The sequence below is a fragment of the Erigeron canadensis genome, chromosome 7 (assembly GCF_010389155.1).
Source record: "Erigeron canadensis isolate Cc75 chromosome 7, C_canadensis_v1, whole genome shotgun sequence".
In the NCBI taxonomy this organism is placed as follows: Eukaryota; Viridiplantae; Streptophyta; class Magnoliopsida; order Asterales; family Asteraceae; genus Erigeron; species Erigeron canadensis.
In genome coordinates, this window is record NC_057767.1 from 31,444,699 (window position 1) to 31,469,622 (window position 24,924).

The 24,924-nt window shown below is 35.7% G+C and overlaps 3 protein-coding genes across 3 annotated transcripts; 1 reads left to right on the forward strand and 2 right to left on the reverse strand.

Annotated features, from left to right (window-relative positions):
- The first annotated feature begins 1,755 nt into the window (after positions 1-1,755).
- On the forward strand, positions 1,756-5,253 carry LOC122609302 (probable disease resistance protein At4g27220). The gene is made up of 3 exons (XM_043782354.1): positions 1,756-4,718; positions 4,801-4,856; positions 4,941-5,253. The coding sequence occupies exons 1-2, from the start codon at positions 1,756-1,758 to the stop codon at positions 4,802-4,804; spliced, it is 2,967 nt and encodes a 988-aa protein (XP_043638289.1). The 3' UTR covers positions 4,805-4,856; positions 4,941-5,253.
- A 1,913-nt stretch (positions 5,254-7,166) lies between these two features.
- LOC122608368 (probable inactive receptor kinase At5g58300) lies at positions 7,167-11,542 on the reverse strand. The gene is made up of 3 exons (XM_043781463.1): positions 11,471-11,542; positions 8,756-10,032; positions 7,167-7,979 (listed from the first exon to the last, which is right to left on the reverse strand). Exons 2-3 carry the CDS (start codon positions 9,996-9,998, stop codon positions 7,384-7,386), a joined length of 1,839 nt encoding a protein of 612 aa, XP_043637398.1. The 5' UTR covers positions 9,999-10,032; positions 11,471-11,542; the 3' UTR covers positions 7,167-7,383.
- Positions 11,543-12,594: 1,052 nt separating this feature from the next.
- Positions 12,595-18,368, reverse strand: LOC122607678 (26S proteasome regulatory subunit 6B homolog). The gene is made up of 6 exons (XM_043780698.1): positions 17,854-18,368; positions 14,451-14,681; positions 13,996-14,154; positions 13,724-13,876; positions 13,365-13,448; positions 12,595-12,925 (listed from the first exon to the last, which is right to left on the reverse strand). The coding sequence occupies exons 1-6, from the start codon at positions 18,304-18,306 to the stop codon at positions 12,791-12,793; spliced, it is 1,215 nt and encodes a 404-aa protein (XP_043636633.1). The 5' UTR covers positions 18,307-18,368; the 3' UTR covers positions 12,595-12,790.
- Between the last annotated feature and the right edge of the window lie 6,556 nt (positions 18,369-24,924).

The following is a 24,924-nucleotide window of genomic DNA, read 5'->3' on the forward strand; positions in this document are numbered from 1 at the left end:
GGGTTACAAAAGAGGAACAACGGTTGGAGCGTTCCTGACTTTAGGGTGTAGAGGATATTATGGAAATAAAAAATGTTCAAGAACAAATAAGGTATTTTAAAGACATAAATAATTAATAGGAAGAGATTTATTTTATTAGGGAGTACAAATTTTTAAAAATAAACTTGGGTGCAAATTTTCATAAACGAAACTTCTTGTATGAATTGTTTAAAAGTGATACATAAAACTTTTTTTATATATGAATAAATAGATAGATGGAAGTTAAAAGTTTTACTTGTAAAAGAAAAGAATGGGGTGTAGTGTAGAAAAAAAGAAAGAAAGAAAGGGGCGGAAATGAATAATCTGTAAAGTTTAATGGCCCCCCAAATTTATCTCTTGTAAAAAATAACCCATTTTTGCAACACAAATTGGAAGTAACCCATTTTTACTAAAAGTTAGTAAAAGAGACCCATTTTTGCAAAAAACTCGACTGACGATCTTGTGAATTCTACCTAACTAACAATGGAATGTTCTGGTTAGTTAATAACACACAATTTAAATCTTTTTATATATAATTTTTTAAATAGAACACTCATTTTAGAAGAGATGAAATATATTTAACAAAGCCAAAAGCATCAAGTTAATAATATGATCGGGAAATAGACGTTAAATATTGATCCATAAAAATTGATACATTTACTATATAAATATTATGTTCCAAAAATTATATTTAATGGTAAATTAATATATAAATAAAAACACTATACCTGTATCCATTCGCTTGAATAAATAATGGTTTGGTTGGTTACTTTTTTTTCTTGAATAACAATATGGTTTCTAGCGAAGTGTTAAACAATTAACACACAATTGCATATTACGTAAGATATAAGCATTTCCAAACATATTGAAATCACACTACTCTTTTCATTTCATCCCAAACTTTAAGATCTGCTAGAAATCCACAAAAAAGGTCATTTCTTTTATTTCTTCAACTAGTTGCTCGAGGATTGGGACCACTGCGATTATGAAATCTATCGTTCCCTTCAAAAAGCTCCATAAAAACAATCACATTTATTAGTTTCTCTCACATCTTTTACATAGAACTAAGATTGTGGTGGAATTCAACACCAAGACATAATTGCATCCCGAACCAACATTGCAAAAGAACAGGGTGTGAACTTATGCTTCACATCTTCATTTTTACTATTGCAACCCCCGCAAAGAAGCAAAACCGGTTTATACCCCTTATTGCCAATGCCTCCAAGCATGTTACGAGTAGATCTTCATATCATGATGTTTACCTTTTTCGGCACCCAATTGTTCCACCTATTTGTTGATCCTCGTTTAATTGGTAACCCCAAGAAGTCTAAATCGTTTCTTATTTAAGGTACTAAAGTCACCCTCAAAATATTGGTGAACGAATGAGTCTCTTTTTAAGAATGTGATAATTTGACACTTGACATCAATTAGTGCAAGTAGTATATGTCCACTTCTAGCTTTAACTTTTTGTTGCTTTGTGGGAATTATTTTTTTCTGTGAGGCTCCACATCTTTTTATAAAAGACATTCCTACAATTATTATTGTTACCCATCAATGATCAACTTACACTTATTTTGCTCGATTCAATCATATATATGATTCCCTGTTGGCAAAAAAAAAAAAAAAGAATAATCTACTTGATCATATCATCCATCCAAAAATTTGTTGTTAGTTTCTTCCCAAATTTCATTATTTCTTGTTATTTCAATTATTAAAAAAAAAAACACCAATTAGAATATGGCAGAACAAGTCAGTAGTACCGTGATTGGGAAAGTAGTGGACTCATTGTTTTGTGTGATTAAAAAAGAGACCGGTTACATGTGGAATTGCGAAGATAATGTGGGAAAGTTCAAAAATGAAGTCGAAAAGCTCCAAGATATGAAGGAGAGGGTTGAACAACAAATCAATATCGCAAAAGTCGAAGGAAACAATCTCATAGTTGGTGTTGAAAAGTGGGTGGAGGAGGCCGCACAAGAAATATCCAAGGCTCAAGAGTTTCTCCAACAAGAAGCGAATGCCAAGAAGACGTGTTTCAAGATAGGAATGTGTGGTAATTGGGCCACTCGTCATCGTTACGGTAAGATGGTTGCAACAAAAATGACTCCTTGTCTTTTGGAGCACCAAGAACGTGGCAAGGATTTTGTGACTTGTGTCTCTGTTTATACCCGTGCACCCGGACCATTAGATGTTTATCAAAACAAAGATCTTGATGATATCGTAACCCAAAATTCAGCTTTGGAGGATATCATTAAGGCTCTTGAAGATGACAACATACAAATTATTGGAATCTATGGCTTGGGTGGTGTTGGAAAAACCACTTTAGCCAAGGAAGTTGCTGCAAGAGTAAAAAAGAGTAATATGACGTTTGTTGATATTGCTTTTACAACTGTGACACAAACTGTAAAAGCTCAGGAGATTAAAAACGATCTTGAAAATGCAAAAAAGCGAATAGAGAAAGGGGAGAAGGTTCTAATCATATTAGATGACGTCTGGGAAAAACTCGATCTAGAAGATTTGTGCATTCCTATTAACCACACCAATTGCAAGCTTTTGTTGACCTCTAGAAGTGAAAAAGTGTGTGAGAAGATGAATGCTCAAAGTAAAATTTATCTAGACTCTTTGCCAGCAAAAGAAGCATGGATACTTTTCAAACGCGTGGTTGGTGAAAGATTGGAGACGGATTCCAATTTGAAACCAGTTGCATTGAAGGTTGCTCAGGAATGCGGTGGATTGCCACTACTTATTCAAGCGGTAGGAAATGCTTTGAAAAATGAAAGCATGGAATCGTGGAACTGGGCTCTTAGACAATTGCAAAAACATGCACCATTGGATATTGATGATGAGATACGGAAAGCATTTACTCATTTGCAACTAAGTTATGAGCATCTTAAAAGTCAAGAAGCCAAATCATGTTTCTTAATCTGTAGTTTGTTCCCTGAAGATGAAGATATTGAGTTGGAAAACTTGGTGCGTTATGGGGTGGGTCTAGAAAAGTTTGATGACCTGGATAGCATAGAGGATGCAAGAGGCCGGGTTCAAAATGCAATAAATATCCTCACTTCTTCTGGCTTGTTATTGCATACACAACAGGAAGGCTTTACCAAAATGCATGATGTTGTTCGCGACGTGGCATTGTTAATTGCATCTCAAGGGGAGAACAAATATTTGGTAAAGGCCGGGAAGGGTTTGACAGAATGGCTACCAAGAGAAAACAGCTTAAAGGACTACACGGGGATTTCCCTCATGAAGAATAGCCTCTCCAAGCTTCCTGATTATAAGATTGACTTACCGCGCCTTGAGATTTTCGCTATAAATGACAACGACTATCTATACTCGATTTCCAATGAACTCATTGAGGGCATGAAAGAAGTAAAGGTTTTAGATATGCGTTGTCCTTGGATGAAACTTCCACAATCATTCAAGCTACTCTCAAAACTTCACATGCTCAATCTTGAAAAAGTGAAGTATTTTGATGATATCTCTATGCTTGGGGAGATGAAAGACCTTGAGATTCTAATTCTCAATGGTACTAACATAAAAAAGATTCCTCAAGAGATTGGTCAGTTGGTAAACTTAAGGCAGCTTGAAGTTACTGACTGCGAAGATCTATCTCACATAACACCCGGTGTCATATCGAAGTTGTGGAGGCTGGAAGAGTTGTGCATTGACTTCAGGCAGGTGAGAGAAGGAGTTTATGATTGTGTTGTCGAAGTAATGAAGTTGTCGAAGCTCACATATTTGGTGCTAAAAGTGCTTAGGTTTGAAAATGGTATTCCTCATCAAGGTTTCAGTTATGCAAAGCTAAAAGGATTTCTAATTCAAATTGGAAAAGACTATCTACCTTTGGAGGCCACCACCAGGTCAGATCGCTATCTAGTTCTTTCAAACTACATTCTTAGGATTTCATTATTGAAGTGGATGAAAGAATTGATTGAGGAAAGTCATCCTCGTATATTTTTTGGATACGTTCATCTGTTGTATGATATCATGCCCACCCTGTCAGGTTTTATTAAATTAAAGTATATTAGGTTGTCAGATTGCCCCGATGTGATATACTTATTGGATAGTACGAGCTGCGATTGGGATGAAAAGAAAACACCATCGGAAAAGTATTTCATGCAACTACAACACCTGAGATTGTCACATCTAAAATGGTTGAAGGTCTTGTGGAAATGCCCAGATGAATATATAAGTCTAACTAACCTAGTCAATCTTCGTATTAGTTATTGTAAGAGGTTAGTAAGAGTATTGACAGTGGGTATAGCACAAGGGCTTGTCAATCTCAAGAAACTTAAAATTGTAGGCTGTTTTCGTTTAGAGGAAGTGATTAGGGGAGATGGAGAGGAAATCGATAGAGGTAGAGGAGGTGAAACCGAAGAAATAGTTGAACAACAACATTCTTCTGCAAATATTGTTATTCTCTTCCCTTCCCTTGTAAAGATCACCCTTTTTAACTGCGTCAGGCTCAAAAGCTTCTTCAGCTCAACTGGGAATGGGAATTGTAGCATCAAATATCCATCTTTGATGGATGTAAGAATCGAAACATGTAGAAGCTTGAAGAAATGGGGACCCGGAATTCATGAAACACCCAAACTCAACAGGTTGGTTGGTTATTACGGGTATAGCCACAGTCCAATATTACTGGATGGACCTTGTGGCATAAATGATGCTGTGGAAAATAATTTGAGAGAGTGGAGATGGTAATAAAATTAATTATTTTTCTGATCATCTCCAATATTTATTACGTCTCTTAACTTGTTTATATTATTTCTTAATCATCAGGTAGATCACAGATGACCATATGCTCATGACAAAGTCGTTTGATGATATTCCGCAATGTAAATATGATATTTCTGAGATTCTCTTTCTCGGGGTCAAGGATTGAATTATATATCTCACATCAAGATATTTTTCTGATTCAGGTTTTGATGGAGCTATAAAGAAGTTTAGTTACATGTGGCGTTAAGATGAAAATGTTAAAAAGTTGAGGAACGAAGTTAATATGCTCAAAGATATGAGGAGGATTAAGCAGCAAATAGATATGGCTAAATGTTAAGGAGATGATCTCTTAATTATATATGTTAAGGAGATGATCTCTTAATGGTGTGCAAGACTAGCGAACATTTTAATATGTGTATCATGAATATGAGGAGTATGATAAGTATTTACAGAGTAACTAATTTGTTGTCTCCTTAAACAAGTTTCTAATATATAATAAATAATAATCTCTTTCTAGTTGTTGAATTGGTGGGGAAATGAACCTAACGGTTCGATTATTTTGATAAATAGTTTTTTCAATCATATTTATATTTTAGTTTTATGGCATTCATAAGAAGTCATCCCTACCCTTGTTCGATACGTGGTAAAATTTACCCGTTTGACCCGTTAACAAAACCTTTTTTATACCTGAAAAGGGTCAAATGCAGGTCATGAATGCAGTGATAATGATGATGGTATTGTATGGTTACAGGATAGTTACAGATACGGGTAGCAGGCAACGGCCAGGTTGGGTTGGTTTTATTGTCATTTCAGTTCTCACGTAATCCGCTGCTTTTTTATAAGTAATTATTTTGATTTTACCCGTTATATATATTTACAACCTCTTAGTTTATATACCTGACCCATTTGACCAGTTTCTTGTTAAGGTAATATATTAACAGTGAAACCTAACCCATTTGATCTGTTAGTGATAAAACATAACTCATATAATCTCACGGGGCTACCAAATTCTACTCCATATCATCGGCATTCTCTGTACGTAATAGATTGGTTGCACCAATTTCAGCCTTTTGACACATTCAGTTGATGATCTTGATGGAGCCATAAAATTAGAGGCTTAAAATCTATTTTCAAAACTAGATCCAAATTTGGGTTATGACAAAACACTACGTAATCAAAGTTATGACCCTTAATAGCTGTATATATGAAACTGTCTCTTCACTCTACATGTCAATTGATTACATTATATAAGTTAAAAAATGCAATGCCAATGCGATAGACGATAAGTGTTTTGTTCCTTGGTGTAAAGTTTTTCTTTTTTTTTCTTAGGCCCCCCATTCATCTTTTATAAATGTTTATTATGTTCCTCAATTATTGTTTTTGATTTTTCTCTTCCATCATATCTATTCCCAATTTATAGTTTGTTTATCTTTCATTCTTGATTGTTGTTAAAGGTGATGTGCCAATAGTGGTTGTTAAAGGTGATGTGCCAATAGTGGTCGATGAATGGAAAACAGGGGTAAAGTTTTTCAAGGAACTAAAACACCTGGAATTGCGAGATATAAGATTGGAGGTGCTATGGAAATGCCGAGATGAATATATACGTCTTACTAGCCTAGTTAAGCTTGAAATGGTATATTGTTATGGATTAGCAAGAGTATGCACAGTGAGTGTAGCACAAAGCCTTGTCAATCTCAAGGAATTGGAAATTCACTCTTGTTGGAGTTTAAAGGAAGTGATTTGGGGTGGTGATGGTGGAGATGATGAATCCGGACATGTTATTGTGTTCCCTTCCCTCTGTCAGATATCCCTTCGGAATTCAGAGAGACTCAAAAGCTTCTACTCAGGCGGGAGTGAGAATTGTAGCATCAAATATCCATCTTTGGTTAAAGTTATAATACGTCGTTGTGAGAGCATGAAGACATGGGGACCCGGAATCCATGAAACACCGAACCTCAAAACTTTGGTTGTTGAGTCTGATGATTATCATGAGCCAGTAATAATACAACTGGATGGACCTTGTACCATAAATGAAGCTATGGAAAAATCATGGAGCAAGTGACAGGTAATTACTCTCTAGTTAACTAATTGTACAACTTGATACATTTCTCATATCCACCAAGCCAACCCGATCCTGTATTGTAATTGTCCATTTGCTCAACATTGCAGTTTTCTAGGGGTTAATTTCCCCTTCTCCTTTTTTGAATTCATGGTTATTTTCTTTAATATTTTTGCAGGAAGTTACACATTAAGTTGTTTGTAGGATGAAGATTGTAAATGTTTCTACAATATTTATGATGCTTAATTGTTATCTAAATACCTCTTTGGAATCCAAAATTTACTTAAAACCTTTCCTTATAAACATAAATCAAGGCAAAAAAATATAATAATAACATCAATGAAAAAAGAAAATATTAAAATTGACAATATCAGGAGCAATTTATATTTAGGCTTTACAGGTTAAAAGATTAACTAAATTCTCACCTGATCATATGCAGGAGTAGTATTTGCAAGTAATTTGTTACAATTAAAGTTCAGGCATTGTTTAGAGCAATGAAATATACTTTTTTCAGTTTTCTACAACTAAGCTAACTGTAATGATGAAATGGAGAGATTTGCACATCTGAGTCCTTTGTTATGACTGTTCTAGTAAGTAGGCGATACGGTTTCCAAATCATATACCTGGATCTGGTTAAGCTTCGTAACAACTTCATACATGGTTGGTCTACTATCTGGATCTGGCACAGTACAAGCCAAACCAATCTGCAACACTTGCACCATCTCATCTTCAACATTATGAAATCTCATGAGCTCCATGTCAAAAACCTCAGCTGTCCAGTCTTCTCTTACCACTGATTGGACCCACCTTGGAAGGTCCACCATGTCACCTCTTGATGGAGATTGAATTGGTTGTTTTCCAGTCAACATCTCGAGTAGGAGGATACCGAAGCTGTAGACATCGGTTTTATGAGTGTGCTTTCCAGATTCAAGGACTTCTGGTGCTCGGTATCCAGCAGATAAGAAAGATGGAGTTGGGGGAGTGTGCATGACAGGGAGCAAGCCGGTATCGATGATACAGGCCTCCATATCTTGGTCGATAAGTACATTTGACGATTTGATGTTTCCGTGTGTGAACCTAGAGCCTCCCTTGAAATGAATATGGGCAATGCCTCTTGCAATTCCCTGGGCCATTTTGATTCTGGTATCCCAATCAAATGGAATTCTACCCGCACCACTGTTTCCTGAGATTTAAATTAAATTATTAATCACTGACAGAAACTGCAATTAGAAATTCACATTATAGAGATTTGGCAACTTCTTTCGAATCTACTTATGAATGAGTCTTATTGTGTTTTATTAGTAAAAAAATTAATTAAGTAGAAGGGTCAAACTAGACAGTAGACACCTTAACTAATCACTAATCAAATGGTCAGTTTGGATTATGTTCTATCTTTATCAGTCAAAGAATTAAATCCAAAAGTATAACAAACACGAAATGGGTCAAATGAGTCAAATGTCATCCAACTTCTACTTCTAATATGGACAACCTCGTAAGTCATTTTATTCAAGAGTTTTAGATTATTGTTGAAATAATAGGACGTTTGTAACTGCAGTTTACGCAGTTACTATCAACAAATAAAAAAAGAAGTGGACGTGTTTTGAGTCAAGCCAACCCATTTGTCCCAGAACAAGGAACTACATGTCTCAACCCAAACCCATAATCATATGTTACCCAAACTGCCCAACCCACCCAAAGTTGTCAAATGTTTTCCAAATTTTAATATTAATGTGTAAAATATCTTTGTTCAACAATGTTATCATTGACATAATTGAATATGTAATCATAAATTTAATGCTAATTATTCATAATAATCAGAAACCTCCTTCAAAAGTGATTGGGAGTTTGGGACCACTTAAAACAACAAGCTCATTTTGACACCTCTACTTAAAAAGGAACTTCTAGCAACAAGATGCGCACATAGACATATAAGACAAGGATCGTGTGAAAAATGCTTACCATGCAAGAGGTTCATTAAGCTACCAGCGGGATAATAATCATACACAAGAAGCTTCTCATCCGTTGAGTAATAGAAAGCATGAAGGGGTGCGACATTTTGGTGGTGTCCAATCCTCTTTATAAGCTCCATTTGCTGTTCAAACTCTTTCTGACTTGCTGCTACATCTTTCAGCCTTTTCACAACCACTGTCGTTGAATCCTCTAAAACCGCCTTATATGCTATTCCAAAACTACCCTTGCCAAGCACCTCAGCAGAAGCTCGCAACAAGTCGTCAAGATCAAACTTATAAGAACTTTCAAAGAAAACCAGCTTTTTCTTATCATTATCCATTGGCCCACTACCAACTGCTTCCCTGGCTTCCTCACCCTGCTTAGCAATCGAAGGCTTCCTTTTCTGGACTCTACTTGGATCCACTTTCCTAAGACAATTGTATACAAAGATTACAACTAGTACTAGCACCACAACAGTTCCTAGAATTGCAATGGCTATAATAGCCCACAGTGGAAGTTTCTTTTTGGTAGGATGGAGTTCACAAGACTTGAGAGGTAATCCACACAAGAAAGGGTTCCCCGTGAACGAAGAGTTTGGGAAAGTCTGGAAGTAAGATGGAATGGGACCCTTGAGATAATTGTAGCTCAAGTTCACATGTTTTAAAGTTGTGAAATTTACATCAGGAATTGGACCAGATAGGGCGTTGTTTTGAAGGTATAATCCAACCAGACGTGTCATATTCTTGATACTTGGTGCAATATTGCCACTGAACGAATTGAATGATAGGTCTAGTATCTGCAGCCGGGGAGGAAAGACGGCAGGAAGGTCTCTGTTGAAGTTGTTATGTTGAAGGAAAAGAGAGCGGAGTGAAGGAAGAGAAAGGATATCAGATGGTATACTTCCATTTAAATGATTTGATCTGAGGCTTAGAACTCTCATCGCATCAAGCAATCCAAGAGTGTTGGATGGTATGGATCCTGTAAGTCCCACCGCGGGAAGCCGAACCATAAACACACGAGTGCCGTCGGAGGTACAGGTAATGCCTTGCCAGGAAGTGCAGATGCTAGTCGCATTTCCAGTCGCATTGCCCCATTTGAGCTTTGGACTATGAGTTACGGCAGTAGCAAATTTAAGCAGGGCCTTTCTGTCAGAATTCAAGTCAGCACACACCAAAGGCAAAAGGAAGAGTATGACAAGGACCGGCAGAAGCAGTTGGGAAGAGCAGTGTTTCATGACTAACTTCATACACATTGAAGCTTCTGGTCAATCCTATCAGGCAATTTCCCTGGTTTGGCACATATAAGAACAGGATTAGATAACAATAGTGACAGTACTTCATTTTCTATATGTAGGAATTGCATACACAAGTAATCAGAAAAAGGTTGATAGAAGAGAATAAAAGGGTAAAAATGGTAACTATGCACATCAGCCATTAGTTTATCTAATAAGCAACAAAATCGTCTATTCATCACAGCATATAGACAACAAGAGCTTCAAATCATGGCCATGGTAAATTAGCAACAACAATGATCTGTGACCCTTCTCTATGATGAGAATTATGTTCAAAAAGTTCAAAGCAATATCTACACAAGCCATAAAGAGGTAACAATGAACAATACACACCAAGGCAGGGGAGTCCTAAAGCTGCATTTATACATAAAATCACTGGCTTAACCGGTTAAAGCTTCTCAATAGTGCTGCAGGACTCTGTAATGTGGTGAATCACATTTCATAACTTCACAACATTTCTTACAGGTAACTCAAGCTGGATCTTCGATAATAGAGTGCTACAGCGACACACACTCTACCGAATATCTCTGATAAATTACGAGCTTACAATTTCAGAACTATAAATGCTGATACGTAACTAAAACCAACTCCATGTCGGTGCTCTAAACAACAGCCACACTTTAATAGAAAAGACATATATTTATTTGTTTGTATAACATATATCTGAATATCCAAAATTCGAGCTACGTTTCTATTATTCTAAAGCAATTAACAGTGTAAATTTTCCTTGTAACCTTTGCATTATACTCTGCAACAACTAAAACCATCTATTTCTGAACAGCAGTTAAAAAGTACTCGTAATACAGAATAACTTACAAACTCTAAATAAAGGAAGTTTCAACCAACATATATCTATAATCTATCTGTTTCGATAATTTATTTTCAGAAAATCCATGTGTTACTACTTACTAACAACACTGTATATGTCTTCCTAGTTCCTACTACTCTCTGCATCAATCAACTAATATTTGTCTATTTCGAACAATAAAAACGACTTACAAACTCTAAATACAGAAAAATTCTAGTTCTACTGACCTCACTCAAATTTAATTTCTCATGAAAAGTCGAAAATTAACATATCCACTTAGCTTTTAACATGCAGGTGAACTAACTATTAATTGTTCCGAATCATCAGAACGAAGTGTGAACAATCACGCAGTTAGTTAACCTTATACATACAGAATCTATACGTATACAATCAGCAAATCGCATGTACGTAAAAAAAAAAAAACTTCTCACCGTAAAAAATACGAAAAATCGGACGTATTCAATCTCAGATAGACATATAAATTGGCAAATAAACAGAGAGAGATAACATCAAGTCATAAAATCAACAAATTAACACTAAATCAAACTCATGCATATAGATACAGAAACTATACGTATATAAATTATATAGATCATATTAAAAAAAATCTGAAATAAACACTTACAAATGGACGAATATTCCTCGTGAATAAACTAATTAATTAAGCTGATTCTGAAGCTGTGAAGTTTGAATGATGAGCTCCGGCAACTTCTTCTAGAACCTTCTCCTGAGAATTCGCACTAACTTCCAAGCGTCTTCTAGAACGTTCTGGATATTGATTTCGGAGAAAACGAAGCACGCGCTCTGAGAGCTGAAATTGAGTTGAAATTGATGAATTGAAGGTGATAATCTGCTAGCATTTGAAATTATAGATATAGATATGTATGTATATATTGGAATATGCAATGTATGTATATGTATTGATAAATTGGATTGGAAATTTTTAGTTGAAAATTTGAGTGTGAATTTTGAGAGAGATGAAGCACGCAGTATGTGTGTATGTGTGTGAGAGAGTGGGAGAGAGAGAGAGAGAAGAGTTTGTTGATATATATATATGAAATGTAACAAACTGGTAATGTGCACGGAGGTGAGGGATACACGACGCCGATAAATATATGGTTTCATTTTCAAGTTTTGTTAATAATCTACCTTGCTTTTTGTTGTAGTTACATTATTTACCCATGAATTCAATATCGAGTTTTGGTTTTATGGAAATTGAGAAGTGTAATGAAGTTTATCTGAAAAAATAAAGTTTCAAAACGTTTATTTGATGTACATAGGCACATAGCTTATAAGTCATGAACATTTTTGAGGTAAAAGTTAGCAAAATATATTTGCTAAGTTCATAACGTGACATCTATTTTAATCATAAACATTGAACTTTTTTCCATGTTATCTCGGATAATGTCATGCTTTCATTCTACAGCAAGTGAAATAATCGTTCTCACAACCCGAAAGAAAATTCAGATATAGTCCAGTCCCAGTTAAACCACATATATTTGAGTTAGAAATTCGTCCTGCTTAGGCACATGACATGAACAGGAAAATTACCCGCTTTAGTATTTGAGTCGACAATAAAAATGAAATGCAGCCTATACTTCATCTAAACTCTAAAGTTCAGTTAGAGAGTAGATATTTTCATTAAAATATAAAACAGAATTCCAACCCATTCAATTCTTGAATCAACTATTCTATCAAACCAGTTGCACCTTTGGAATTCTTAAAACCTAAATCTTCACTGCATAAGAATATAAAATAGGTAATGGCATTTCATAGAAGTGTTCATCTAAAGAAATGGATCATAAATTTTGCCTGTTGATACATAGATGATTTGGAAATCGATTTGTCTAACACAAACAAAGATTACATGAACATCCATAACAATCCAAACAAGAACTCTGGAAATAAACAATACAAGGTCTATTCTCCTTTCAACCACTGGATTTTACTTGTAGAAATCAAAATCAGTGTCGGGCTTCTTTACGTTGGTTCTGTAGCCCTTTTCAAAATCCTTGGGAAGGATCACATACCGATTCTTTCGCACTGCATGCATCCCTGCTTCTTGACAGATGGCGGTAATCTGGATGCCACAGCAATTAATGTCGAGCAATGGTTGTCATCAGATACGGCAAAATATATATACATTGGGGTTGGGTAACTGAAATGTAATTTAACTAAGTTCTTATAATTATGTGTTAAATATGGTTATTAAATTAGGTAAGCCCAATAAACAATTTTAGAAAGCTTTTTGGTAAGTTGTTTGCATTTAAATACACTAGGGGACCTCACTCTATCTATTTGATCATTTCCTTTTAAGCTACTGTTTTTATTTTGACCATTTGACCCATTTTAGATAAAAACATGTCCACAATCAACCCATTCAAAAGTAAACAGGTCAAAATGTCACCTCTAAACTTGTCATAGACTTAGCATAGTGTTATTGGACTTTAAAAAGAATCGGGAGTAAGGCATATCACACAAGGTCAAATGAAGTTTGAACTGCATGATATCAATTTTACCTCAGCAGCACTGATTTTGTCGGGCCGAGAGACATAATCTTCCAAGTCAACTTCGTCACTCAAATTCATTTTAGCAGTGCACACCTGCATTATAGAAGTTACATTAGAATAAAATCACAACTAACATCATAAATCATATCAAAATCCCAAAACCATGTAGCACATGATCTAATAATAACCTGTTGTATTGAACAGAATAACTTAAGAAACGTTTGCAATAAAGATATGCTAGACCTTTATTTTCCCTGTTTGGCGCTTTATGCATAACATATAACCAGCACATACCCACCCATAAGTACCTGGGTCGAATTTGCCACCTCTGTAATAAGATAATCACATAGAGGAGCTATATATCTTACCTGGAAAACAAGCCTCTTTTGTCTTCTATCAGGCAAAGGAAACTCAATCTTGCGGTCAAGTCTACCAGGACGTAGAAGAGCAGGGTCCAAGGTGTCAGCTCGGTTAGTTGCCATTATGACCTTAACATTCACTGTCTGGTCAAACCCATCCATCTGAAATCAACCCATATTTATGGTTATTTTTTAAATCACAGTAACAGAAAATCATCTACAACAGGGCCAAAAAATTCAATAACTTATCAAACTACAGTTTCAGGAGCGATTAAATTCACCTGATTTAACAGTTCCATGAGAATACGCTGCACTTCTCTATCTGCTCCAGTCTGAGCATCAAACCTGGCAGTAGCAATGGCATCTACTTCGTCAATGAATATAATAGCAGGTGCATTTTCTTTGGCAAGACGGAAAACATCACGAACCATTCTGGGTCCCTGTATAAAGCATGATTCAAATGAGATAATTGTTGAAATAATATGCATAGAACTATTTGAAGCTTTGCATATTGTGATGATATCATGGATTACGAATGTGCATTAAACTATTTGAAGTTTTGCATACAAGTTCTCTTTGAAGCCGAAGTTATGAGTGAAGAATTTCTACATTTACTCTAGTGCTAAATTGTGGTTCATTGGTAACATGATTTAACTCTAGGAATAAAAAGACGTGCAGAAAATACAAATAAACTTTTGTCGTCATAAGCCCTTAAAGATGGATACTAGAGGCATACCTCTCCCAAATATTTCTGAACAAATTCTGAGCCAACGACCCTAATAAAAGCTGCAGTTGTATGATTTGCAACAGCTTTGGCAAGCATGGTTTTACCAGTGCCAGGAGGGCCATAGAGCAGAACACCACGAGGAGGGTCTATACCTATCTGTTTGTACAATTCATGATGAGTCAAAGGTAACTCGACAGCTTCTCGTATTTCTTGCTTTTGAATGTCACATCCTCCAATATCCTATAAAATCACATTCAGAAGAAACAATTTTAGTTTTGCAAGAACCAATACTCAACACATATCAAATAATTGAAATCAAGCTACAGACCAACCCGTGTAACTAGAAACACATAATAAATCTATAAGCAACCCAACCCTAGAATCATGCATTACCATTTCTCGATTTTAGATCTATAAGATTTCTATTGGCTTTAACACAATAGCACCAATTTAAAATTTTCATTGAACCCATTTTTGTATTTACAGCGAGGGTTAGAGCTATAACTTTGGGCATTGTGTGAATAGATATCCACGTTACATTCACTCATATAATGATAAGCTAACAACGGCAACATGTTCTATACTTAATGGGTAATGCCTAGATGTCCACAGTGAAAAGCACAATCGTCATTTACAAATAACTGGGATCTGTAAACCCAGAAGCATCCTTATGATTTAGTATTGACACAAGAAAAAGACCTCAAATAAAATAAATTTTTAAATATACATACACATAAAATTCAAAAGACTTTTAGAGGCAGAGAGAACAATATATAAAAGCGAGCTTCAATTCATATTTATACATAAATGAAAGGTGCATCGTTTCACTAAACAAATTCAGATAAGTGGAAATACTAAACTCTGCTATAGAGTACATGAATCTTCTTGATGTCTATAGCATAAAAATAAAGCAGATAAAATGAATTTTAATGTCTACTAATGTGACAAAACAAGCAGGCTTGCTCTTCAAATTAAGGAAGCATCCAAAGTAATATCACATACCTTGAGAAAAAAACATGTACTAAAACATAGCAACGGTTTGATGAGTAATGACCAATTAAGGAAGATAAATGATATGGCATACTTCTTTGCTACTTCTTTTCTGTGCACAGATACAATCAACAATATCCAATTTATGATTTTTTTAAACTTGCAAAAACTCATTGTTCTACATAAGCTTACAGGATAGCACTAGCTCACTTCAGATATTGACAAGCTACAAAACGAAGACTCGCCACAGAAACTAAAAGGTGAACATATGAAAAGCGTGCCAAATTCTTTTAGAGGTTGTAACTTCAAACACCAGTTATACATACAGAAATATGGTATATCACTCCTAAAATTAGGTGCTTTAAGCTCTTCACAATGAAATTCCAGGCAGAATGCCAAAGTAGCACAGCCATGTGAAGATTAAAAAAAGAAGACTAAAGAACTGTTAGGGGCAATAGAAAGTATGTCAATTTATTTGAACGAAGATAGGTATTTCAATATAGTAAAAGTACCAACTGAATGACATAAAAAGTAAGAGAAAACCTTATCATCCAGTCTACATAGCAACCAAAAACCTCAATCCTATAGTTTCACTTTGTAATCCACCTCAACCATCCATATAAATAACCAGAAGAAACTGTATATTATCATAACATATGCACACTTTTATATAAATCCATGGCACAAAACTATATTCTGTATATTATCATAACATATGCACACATTTTTATAAATCCATGCCACAAAACTATATTCATTACCATTCAATCAAACATAGTTTTCTTACTACTGTATGTAATTTATAACCAAAGAATCCAACATACTTACCAACTTATCAAAATTCAATACAGTTACAAACAGTACACTTAGGTAAAAAAAATCAGCAAGTATGTTTTCGTGCAGGTTGCGCAGACAACTAATGAACCAGAATAGACAGGAGTCCTCATATGGTACAACATTGATTCGCCCAGATTTGGTTAAAAAAATGCAAGTACGAAAGAGGTTGCCCACATTCTGAAATACTAAGTGACAGAAAACTAGTGCAATCATCTATCCAACCTAAAATCATCAAAAATGTCAGATCATAAGCTAACTAGCACTTATACATATCAGGTCCTTTGCGTAAGACAGTAAGACGTTTCACAAAGACTGCTCAGATGACCACTTTTTATAACATATGCAGTTATGCACACTTTTTAAATCCATGCCACAAAACTATATTATTACCATTCAATCTAACATAATTACCCTTTCTTACTATTGTATGTAATTTGCAACCACCAAATCCAACGTACTTACCAACTTATTAAAAACCAATACAGACAGACAGTAACAAACAGCACACTTTGGTAAAAATAAACTCAGCAAGTATGTTTTCGTACAGGTTGCCCAGACAACTGGTGAACCAGAATACTAAGTGACTGGAAACCATGGCAATTATTTCTCCAACTTAATGTCACCAACTGGAAACTAGTGCAATTATCTATCCAACCTAAAATCATCAAAAATGACAGATCATAAGCTAACTGGCACTTATACATATCAGGTCGTTTGCGTAAGACAGTAAGATGTTTCACAAAGACTACTCAGATGATTTGCAAGCTTTCATGGTCTACAAAATGTCAAAAATCAGAAGCTACCACAGACGAAACTACCTACACTCATAACAACTTTACAAGCTATCAAATCCTTTTCTAGATTGTAATCCTTATAAAAAATTCTACAAAAAACTACACGACTATATAGCTAAAAAAAACGTGCCAGGTAGAGCATTTCGCAGACTTCCATATCTGAGAGGCTAAACAAAATTTTTCATGAAGTAACCGATTTACATGTCATAAGATTCAGCGTCGTCTCAAGCTTTTATGGGACCGAAAGCAAATATCTAAAATGGAACCTTTTGTTATGTGCAGTGAAGGAAAAGTATAAAACTATAAAAAAATTTGTATATGTATATATATTATCTATACAAAATAACCTAAGACACTAGTTTTAGCAGTTTTACCAAAACAACTACTTACATATAGATACATAGAGTATATATATATATATGCCTATATATATAATATATATATGGAAAAGGGAATATAAGGCTGTCCGACACCTAAGCTTAGGCGTGGAACCCCTCACATACAAATATTTTATTATTTATTGTTTAATGAATAAATAAATGCTTGGGCACCATGATTTTTATGGTTTAAAAAATTAATATGTGACTGTCCGGCATCTAAGCTTGGGTACCTAACAGCCTTATAGTAATACCTAAACTTAAAAATACAATTTTCAAACCCTAGCTCCACCTCTAGATACATAAAACAGAAACACCTAAAAATCTCTATACAAACAACAAGAAGTTCAAAACTTAAACTGATTAAACCCTAAATATATATAAAAATATATATATATATATACATATACTTACACTATAAGTAACATCGGGTTTTTCGGATTGACTCAACAGCGAAATACTCGAATCAGCCTCCGGCGGCAAGACATCAACAAGGGCATTACTATGGCGGTGGAGAGCCACCGAAGCAGAAGGCTTCAACATTTCTCGATTAATTGTAGACAAAATCCGTACATAATAATTAGACCCAGTTGTCGATCCAACGATTCCGTTATTTGTATCAATCATTTCCATAAACTGTCCGATAACAAGTGGGACCGATTGGATTCTTTTGACTTCTTCTTGGGATCTTAAAAGCTCGCGTTTGAGGTTTTTTTGTTCGTCTTTTACGTATTCTTCTTGGATTTCGATGAATTCGATTTGGCGTTGGAGGGATTTGAGACGGGTGTAGAGATCGTCTTCGGGTTCGGGTTGTTGGGTTTGGGTTGTTGGGATGGGTTTTGGGTCGAGAATCATCGTTGATGCCATTTTTCTCACGGTGGTGGTAGTTTATGACGGTGGGGAAAAATTTGGGAATCTGGTGGAGGAAGGGATATATAGAGAGAAAAAAGTTTTCTTGTGGAGGAGTTTATTGGGGTGTTTGAGTTTAGCCACTATAGTTTTTCGTTTTTATATTTAGGACACAAAAGTTGTGAAAGTTTTTATAAGTTACTTCATAATCAATTTATATATTCTTGAGGGACCACCTGTGGAAAAAAAAACGCTAAAATCAAATTAATCTGGTTGATCCAAAACCGAAAAAAACTATAAAAAAAATAAAATAATAATTGGTGTAGTGTTATCTGGCTACACTTTTAAATTTTTTGTATTGATGGTTAATCGAGCCGGATTTGACATATGCATACATATATGAACAAATACATACATGTAGTAAGGGAAGATCTAGTTACATATTAATGTAGTTAATTAATTGTCTACCTTAGTTGCTTAAAATTATAAAACTTCAATGTTTTTAAAGCCAGGACTATAGTTCTGCCCCGAACATGTTATGATTTGTATTATGTCATATCGCCAATCAAGTCACGTCTAATTAGATATGTAAATTTTCATATCTACAAAACTCAACATTTGTAGTCGGGGTATAACATCGGTGTCGTGAGTGTCAAATACGCTAGCAGCAGTTCGGGGTGCTTGAACTCAACGTGAGAAGGGACAAGATGGTTACTTTAATTTATTAATTTTTATGTTATTGGGTACTTGTATAAATATATTAAGGTATTATGTAGGACATTACTTATGCTCTAAACAAATGTGTATATTCAATTGTCGAAATCCTGATGGATCCTTTTAATGTCAAATATATCTTATCAGCGGGCTACCATTTTCATTGACTTTGTTATGTACTTAGTTATAAAATTTATATAACATATTTACATGTCATACTCTAGTGAGCATTTTTTTTTGTACAGCAACGATGATTGGACTCAGCGGCATGCCTCTTTATCGTCCGATGGAGATCGACTACGTCACCAGCACACTCAATCCGAGGACATGACAGGCGGTGGAAGTCCCACTACCGTTTTGGGGAAAACTAGCTAATGCTAGAGAAAACCCTCATGTCCCACCTCATTGGCAAAGACTTCCCAATATGTCTTTCAAAGGTTTTGAAATTACTCTTTCAAAACAACATAGTTTCAGTATCAGTTTTACAAAAGTACTATCTTTTTATCTATATTTATTATTACTCTTTATTAGAAACAAAATGTTGCTTCCATATCTTTTTCAATTTTTGGTCTTTAAAATACCAAAAATGCCACACACTCACAACAAACACAAACACGCCAAAAACTCACCTTTTGTCTTTGTCAACGCCTTCCCTTTCTATCCATGTCCACTTTTCCTTTCTATACAATCCGTTGTCAATCACCATCACCGCGATCACACACGTTTCACACACCAATTGTGCCACCTTCTACAACCACCAACACCATTGGCGCCACCTTTTCCGGCCTCGGACATCTTCTCAGATTTATTTTCTCTTCTAGTTTTAAGTTGCATGATTTCTTTCTTCGTAACATTTTTTGTAAGACTGGAGGGCTTCATCAAATAAGAATCTTCATGCATTATGGCAAGGCAGACTTTAATGAAGGTTGAATTGGAAAAAGTTGGGAAACATGATTTGCACTGGAAGAATGGACTAAGTTAAAGAAAGAACAATTGGCTTTTAGTATATCAAAAAAATATCTGATCTAATTTTGATTTAGCTAATACATGTCTAAGTTATAAAGAATGGACAAGAGTCAAGACATTCCAACAAGCAGCTAGTTCATGTTACTTCTCTTATAGATTTAGTACTTCAATCTATTAGTAAATAGGCTGATTTTTTGACCTATATATTATCTTTAATGGGGCAACTAAATTTAGCAAAGTGAATAAGTCATACTAGTATATTTTATTACTATACAAGAATAAGACGTCGGTTTTGTAAGCACAAAAATATAAAAGTGAATTGAAGGATAGGACTTTAGGACTGTAAAGCTAGCACATTTGATATCGCATATTTTATACATATTTATTTTTCACGATATCATTTCTTTATTGGTAAATTATGCTTGTTTTTAATGACTTTGGATACTTAAGAGATGGTTTATTTGAATTATAGGTTCGTATGGTGGAAGTTAATAAAAGTTTGAAGTTTCATTCAAATTTGCAAGATAGACGAAAACCAAGCTCGAATTTGATGATGATCAGATGACAATAAAGAAGAGAAAGCAGCTCAATCTTATTGTAGATAAATTCGGCCAAATGTGACATGAAGTAAAATAATGGTACAAGACTAAATTATATAGCAAGCATACATGTAGGCTTCACAATTTAATAACAAAAGTGGTGGTGGGCTCGTTGGCTTATGGCCGAATGGAAGAAGAAAAAGTCAAGATGGGCCTCAGCCTTTTGTTAGTTCATGGAGTCAGCCCAAGGAAAAGTAATAAGACAACAATCAAGTCATCAACTACAAATACAATTAATTATTATTGTTGCTAAAAATTGAATGTCGGCTAGAATTGCATACGTGGGAAGCAAGGCGAACTATCCTATATATATTTACAGAATAACGCAGCCGAGGAGAACAGATAGCTTTCGAACCAATATTATTAATAGGAGTTTTACGAATTGATATAGTCGGTTTGTAGGGAATTAAATTTGAGGTCGGTTAGAAGGGAATTTGGACGGAGCGAATTGAGCTACAAAAGACAAAGGCTTTTTGCCTTATTCGTCGAGCAGCAACTTTCGATCATCACAGCCGTAACACTCTTTTGTTCGCTTCTTTTCTCTTTTTATTATTACTATTAATCAAGACTTTATTACAATATAATTATTCTTATGGATTATATTTATTTGATAATTATTTGTGTTATTTGTCTTGTTATGAGTAGCTAATTATTTTTAGCACCCGCTTGGGTAGTAAGCATGTCATAGGGTTGTTTTAATGTTACTTGCAAGTGTTGAACAAGATTTTATGTTTAATCGTAGATCCACATTTACTTGGGTTTAAATATTGTTTTTATCTTTTATATTTATTGATTGATAATTGTAATTAGAAGTTCGGGAGAAATCTATGTCATTGTCAATTGATTTATGAAACGGTTGATCGGTCTTTAATTAACCTAAAGTCGTTGGAGTTCGGGAGAAACTAGCGATAAAGATTTTAAACAATTAAATCCATTTTGAGTGTGTAAACGCTTATGATAGAGGGATCTGATTAGGCGAATAAGCAGTTCGGGAGAAAGCTTTTAAAAGATTAAATCATAAAATCAACTTAGGTTCTTAATGCTTAACTGTTTAGAGTAGAAATTAAGTGCGAGAGCAATAATTATATTTTGAGCAGTTAAAGTTTCAAGTATAACGGGAGTTCATCTTGTCTACCTTTTAAGTCGTTCAACAAATGTAAGTAATATTTAGACCCGATGATTGGCATGTGAACTGATCCAAGTAGGTGTTCCCTTTTAAATCTGTGTTAAGATTCAACAACAAAATTCTCTTTGTGATTAATCCTACGGGATTACTAACTTTTTCTACTAACTTTTGCAACGTGGCAACTCGGCCATAAAAACCCATTTTTCTTGAATCGCTTTACTTTTACAATTGCTTAATAAGTCCTTGTGATCGACCTCGGATTTACCAGTTTACTATACTGCATGCGAACGGGTACTCTGCTCGTAATTGTGTTGTAGTCAGTTTTCTAGTGATTCGTGTTTATAAATTTTATAACTAGATTTCACATATCAAGTTTTTGGCGCCGCTGCCGGGGACTTAAGTTTAAGTAGTTGTTTAATTTAGTGGTTCGATCCTTTCTTGCATTCATTTGTGAGAAAGTTAATTGCTTTATTAGATAGATTTTATTTTTGTTTTTAATTTATTTCTTTTTGTCCCAGGTGCGGTTAACGTTTTGTCTTATGGTGATTGTGCAGGTTCTTAGTAGTTGATGAACACAAGAGCTTCTCGAAAACCTTTGGTTAGTCCTCAGTCTAATCCAGGAAGAGCCAGACATCGCTTATTGTCACTCAACAACACGGAGACCTCTACATCTGACAGGATAGATCCAGAAACTGCAGAGCAAGTCCAAGAGGACATTGATTTGGATCAACATTATTCAAAGAAAGATTCACCAACAGGGATCTAGTTCAGCACCGATTTCTTAGAATCAGATGGTGTTTTAAAATCAGGTGATAGTTCAGAAGAGGAAGATAATAAGGACAAAACTTCTATACCTGGTTCAGCAGCAATTCTTCGGGTAAATCAACCAGTTCAGGAAAGAAGAATGGGTGATCAGGAACAACCAGTCAACCCCAACAACAGTCTTTACGGGGATCGAAGGAGAAACATATCGGCCAACCGTGGCAATGCTATTCGTTCTCCAGCCACCGGGTTGAATTTTAATCTTAAAGAAAATCACTTGAAGAGTGTTGAGGAAAAGAAGTTCGATGGAGTGACAAACAGTGAGGCCATTTGGAAAGGTTTGAAAAGATTTGCAGGTTTTACAATTATGGAGAAGGACAAAATGACATCGTGAAACTTGAGCTCTTTCCACTTACTCTTTGTGGAGAAGCAAAAGCTTGGCTCAAGGAACAACCGGATGATTTGTACTCCACATGGGCTGAACTTCGAGAAGGTTTTATTGATGAGTTCTATTCTGTAAGAACTTAAAGACAATTGGAAAATAAGATCAGGGCATTTACTCAAGATACGGGTGAAGATGTAGTTGATTATTGGAAACGGTATATGGAAATGCTTCGAAATTGTCCAGGTCATAATATGACTACTGAAGCAGTGGTTGAAATTTTCTATGACGGTTTGCTTAGGAAGACTAGAAGGGAACTTGCAGCTGCGTTTGGGGGTAGTTTGAATAATGTGACTCCAAGTGAAGGTTATAAAATCTTGGATGACATGGCTAAGGAGTTCTCTGTCCAGGAAGAAATCCAAAGTAGTAAATCGGGAAGTAAGACTGTTGCTAAGGTGGAAAGTGGTGAAGAGTCAAGGTTAGTTGCTGAAGTTAAGGCACTCTCGAAGCAAATGAATGAGAGGTTTGATAGCCAAGATGCAAGGTTCAAGAGCATTGAGAGAGATGTGAAGGTCATAGCGGATGGTTGTGACTACTGTGGAGATTATCATTACTCAGAAGATTGCCCGGACAAGCCGGCTCAGGAAGTTAGTTATGTTCAGAATCAGTAGCAGGGATCCTACAACCAGAACACCGGTTATCAAAACCGGCAATCAGGTACTTCTTATCCCTCATCTTCATTTAATAATACTAACAATTCTGGGTTTGGTGGCAACAGGTTCAGCAGGTTCAGCAATCAGCAGAACGCGAATGCTGAATTGAGAGAAATTATGAAGGATTTGATCAATGCTCAGAAGGCAACCAACAAGAAAGTGGAAGAACAATCCAAGAAGATGCATTCTGCATGGGATTCTATGACTACTCGTCTGGACGGTTTGACTCATAAGCTGGAGCAAAGTACAAAGAGCACTCAAGCTACATTTCAGGATATATAAGCTAAGCTCGAAAGGCTAGGAACTTCAAATAGGCAGCCCGGTACACTACCGAGCAATACTCAGCAAAATCCTAAGCCTCAACAGAATAACCAAGGATCGGGATCGAAGTACAGCCATCCGAATGCTCGTAACGAGCAAGAGAATGCGGCCACAACAAGAGCAGGTAATACTTATAATTCTGCAAATCCTTTACCTAATGATATTACTCCTCTTGTGCAGGTTGAATCTGATGAAAGTGTTGATGATGAGATTGAGATGGAGCCGAACCCAGCCGTGAAGACACCGGCCGTTCCATCCAAGACCGTTGAGAGTCCTACTGTTGAGAGACCACCGGTTAAGCCATATCAACCGAAGATACCGTTTCCTCAACGATTGAGGAAAGCGAAGATCAAGGAGAATTTCAAGAAGTTTGTTGAGTTGATTCAAAATGTTAACATTACTATTCCTCTAGTTGATCTTCTTGCAGGTATGCCTAATTATGCAAAGTTTCTCAAGGAACTCATTACGGATAAGAAGAAGTTGGAAGAGGCGAAGATGGCAGTCATGAGTGTCGAGGTTTCAGCTATCATCAAGAATGAGATTCCCCCTAAGTTGGAAGACCCAGGGAGTTTTCTTATCTCTTGTGCTTTTGGTGCTTATTTGTGTAAGGCATTAGCCGATCTAGGGGCTAGTATTAATTTGATGCCTTATTCGGTTTATAAAAAGTTGTCTTTAGGTGAATTGACCCCAAACCGCATGAGCATTAGGCTCGCGGACCGATCATTCCAATATCCCATGGGGATAGCGGAAAACTTGCAAATCAAGGTGGGTCATATGATTTTTCCGGTCGATTTTGTTATACTTGAGATGGAGGAGGATGTTAACGTTCCTTTAATTCTTGGCCGACCATTCCTTATGACCGCGGATGCTATCATCCGGGTTAAGGCTAAGGAGATTTCCTTAGGTGTCGGGGACGACCGTGTTGTTTTTAATATTGATAGAGCTCTTAAGCATCCTTACTCGTGTGATGAATCTTGTTTCAGGATTGCTGTTATTGAAGAAGAAGATGCTTTGGAGAAGGAGCTCATGGATATATTGGACATGGAAGATGGA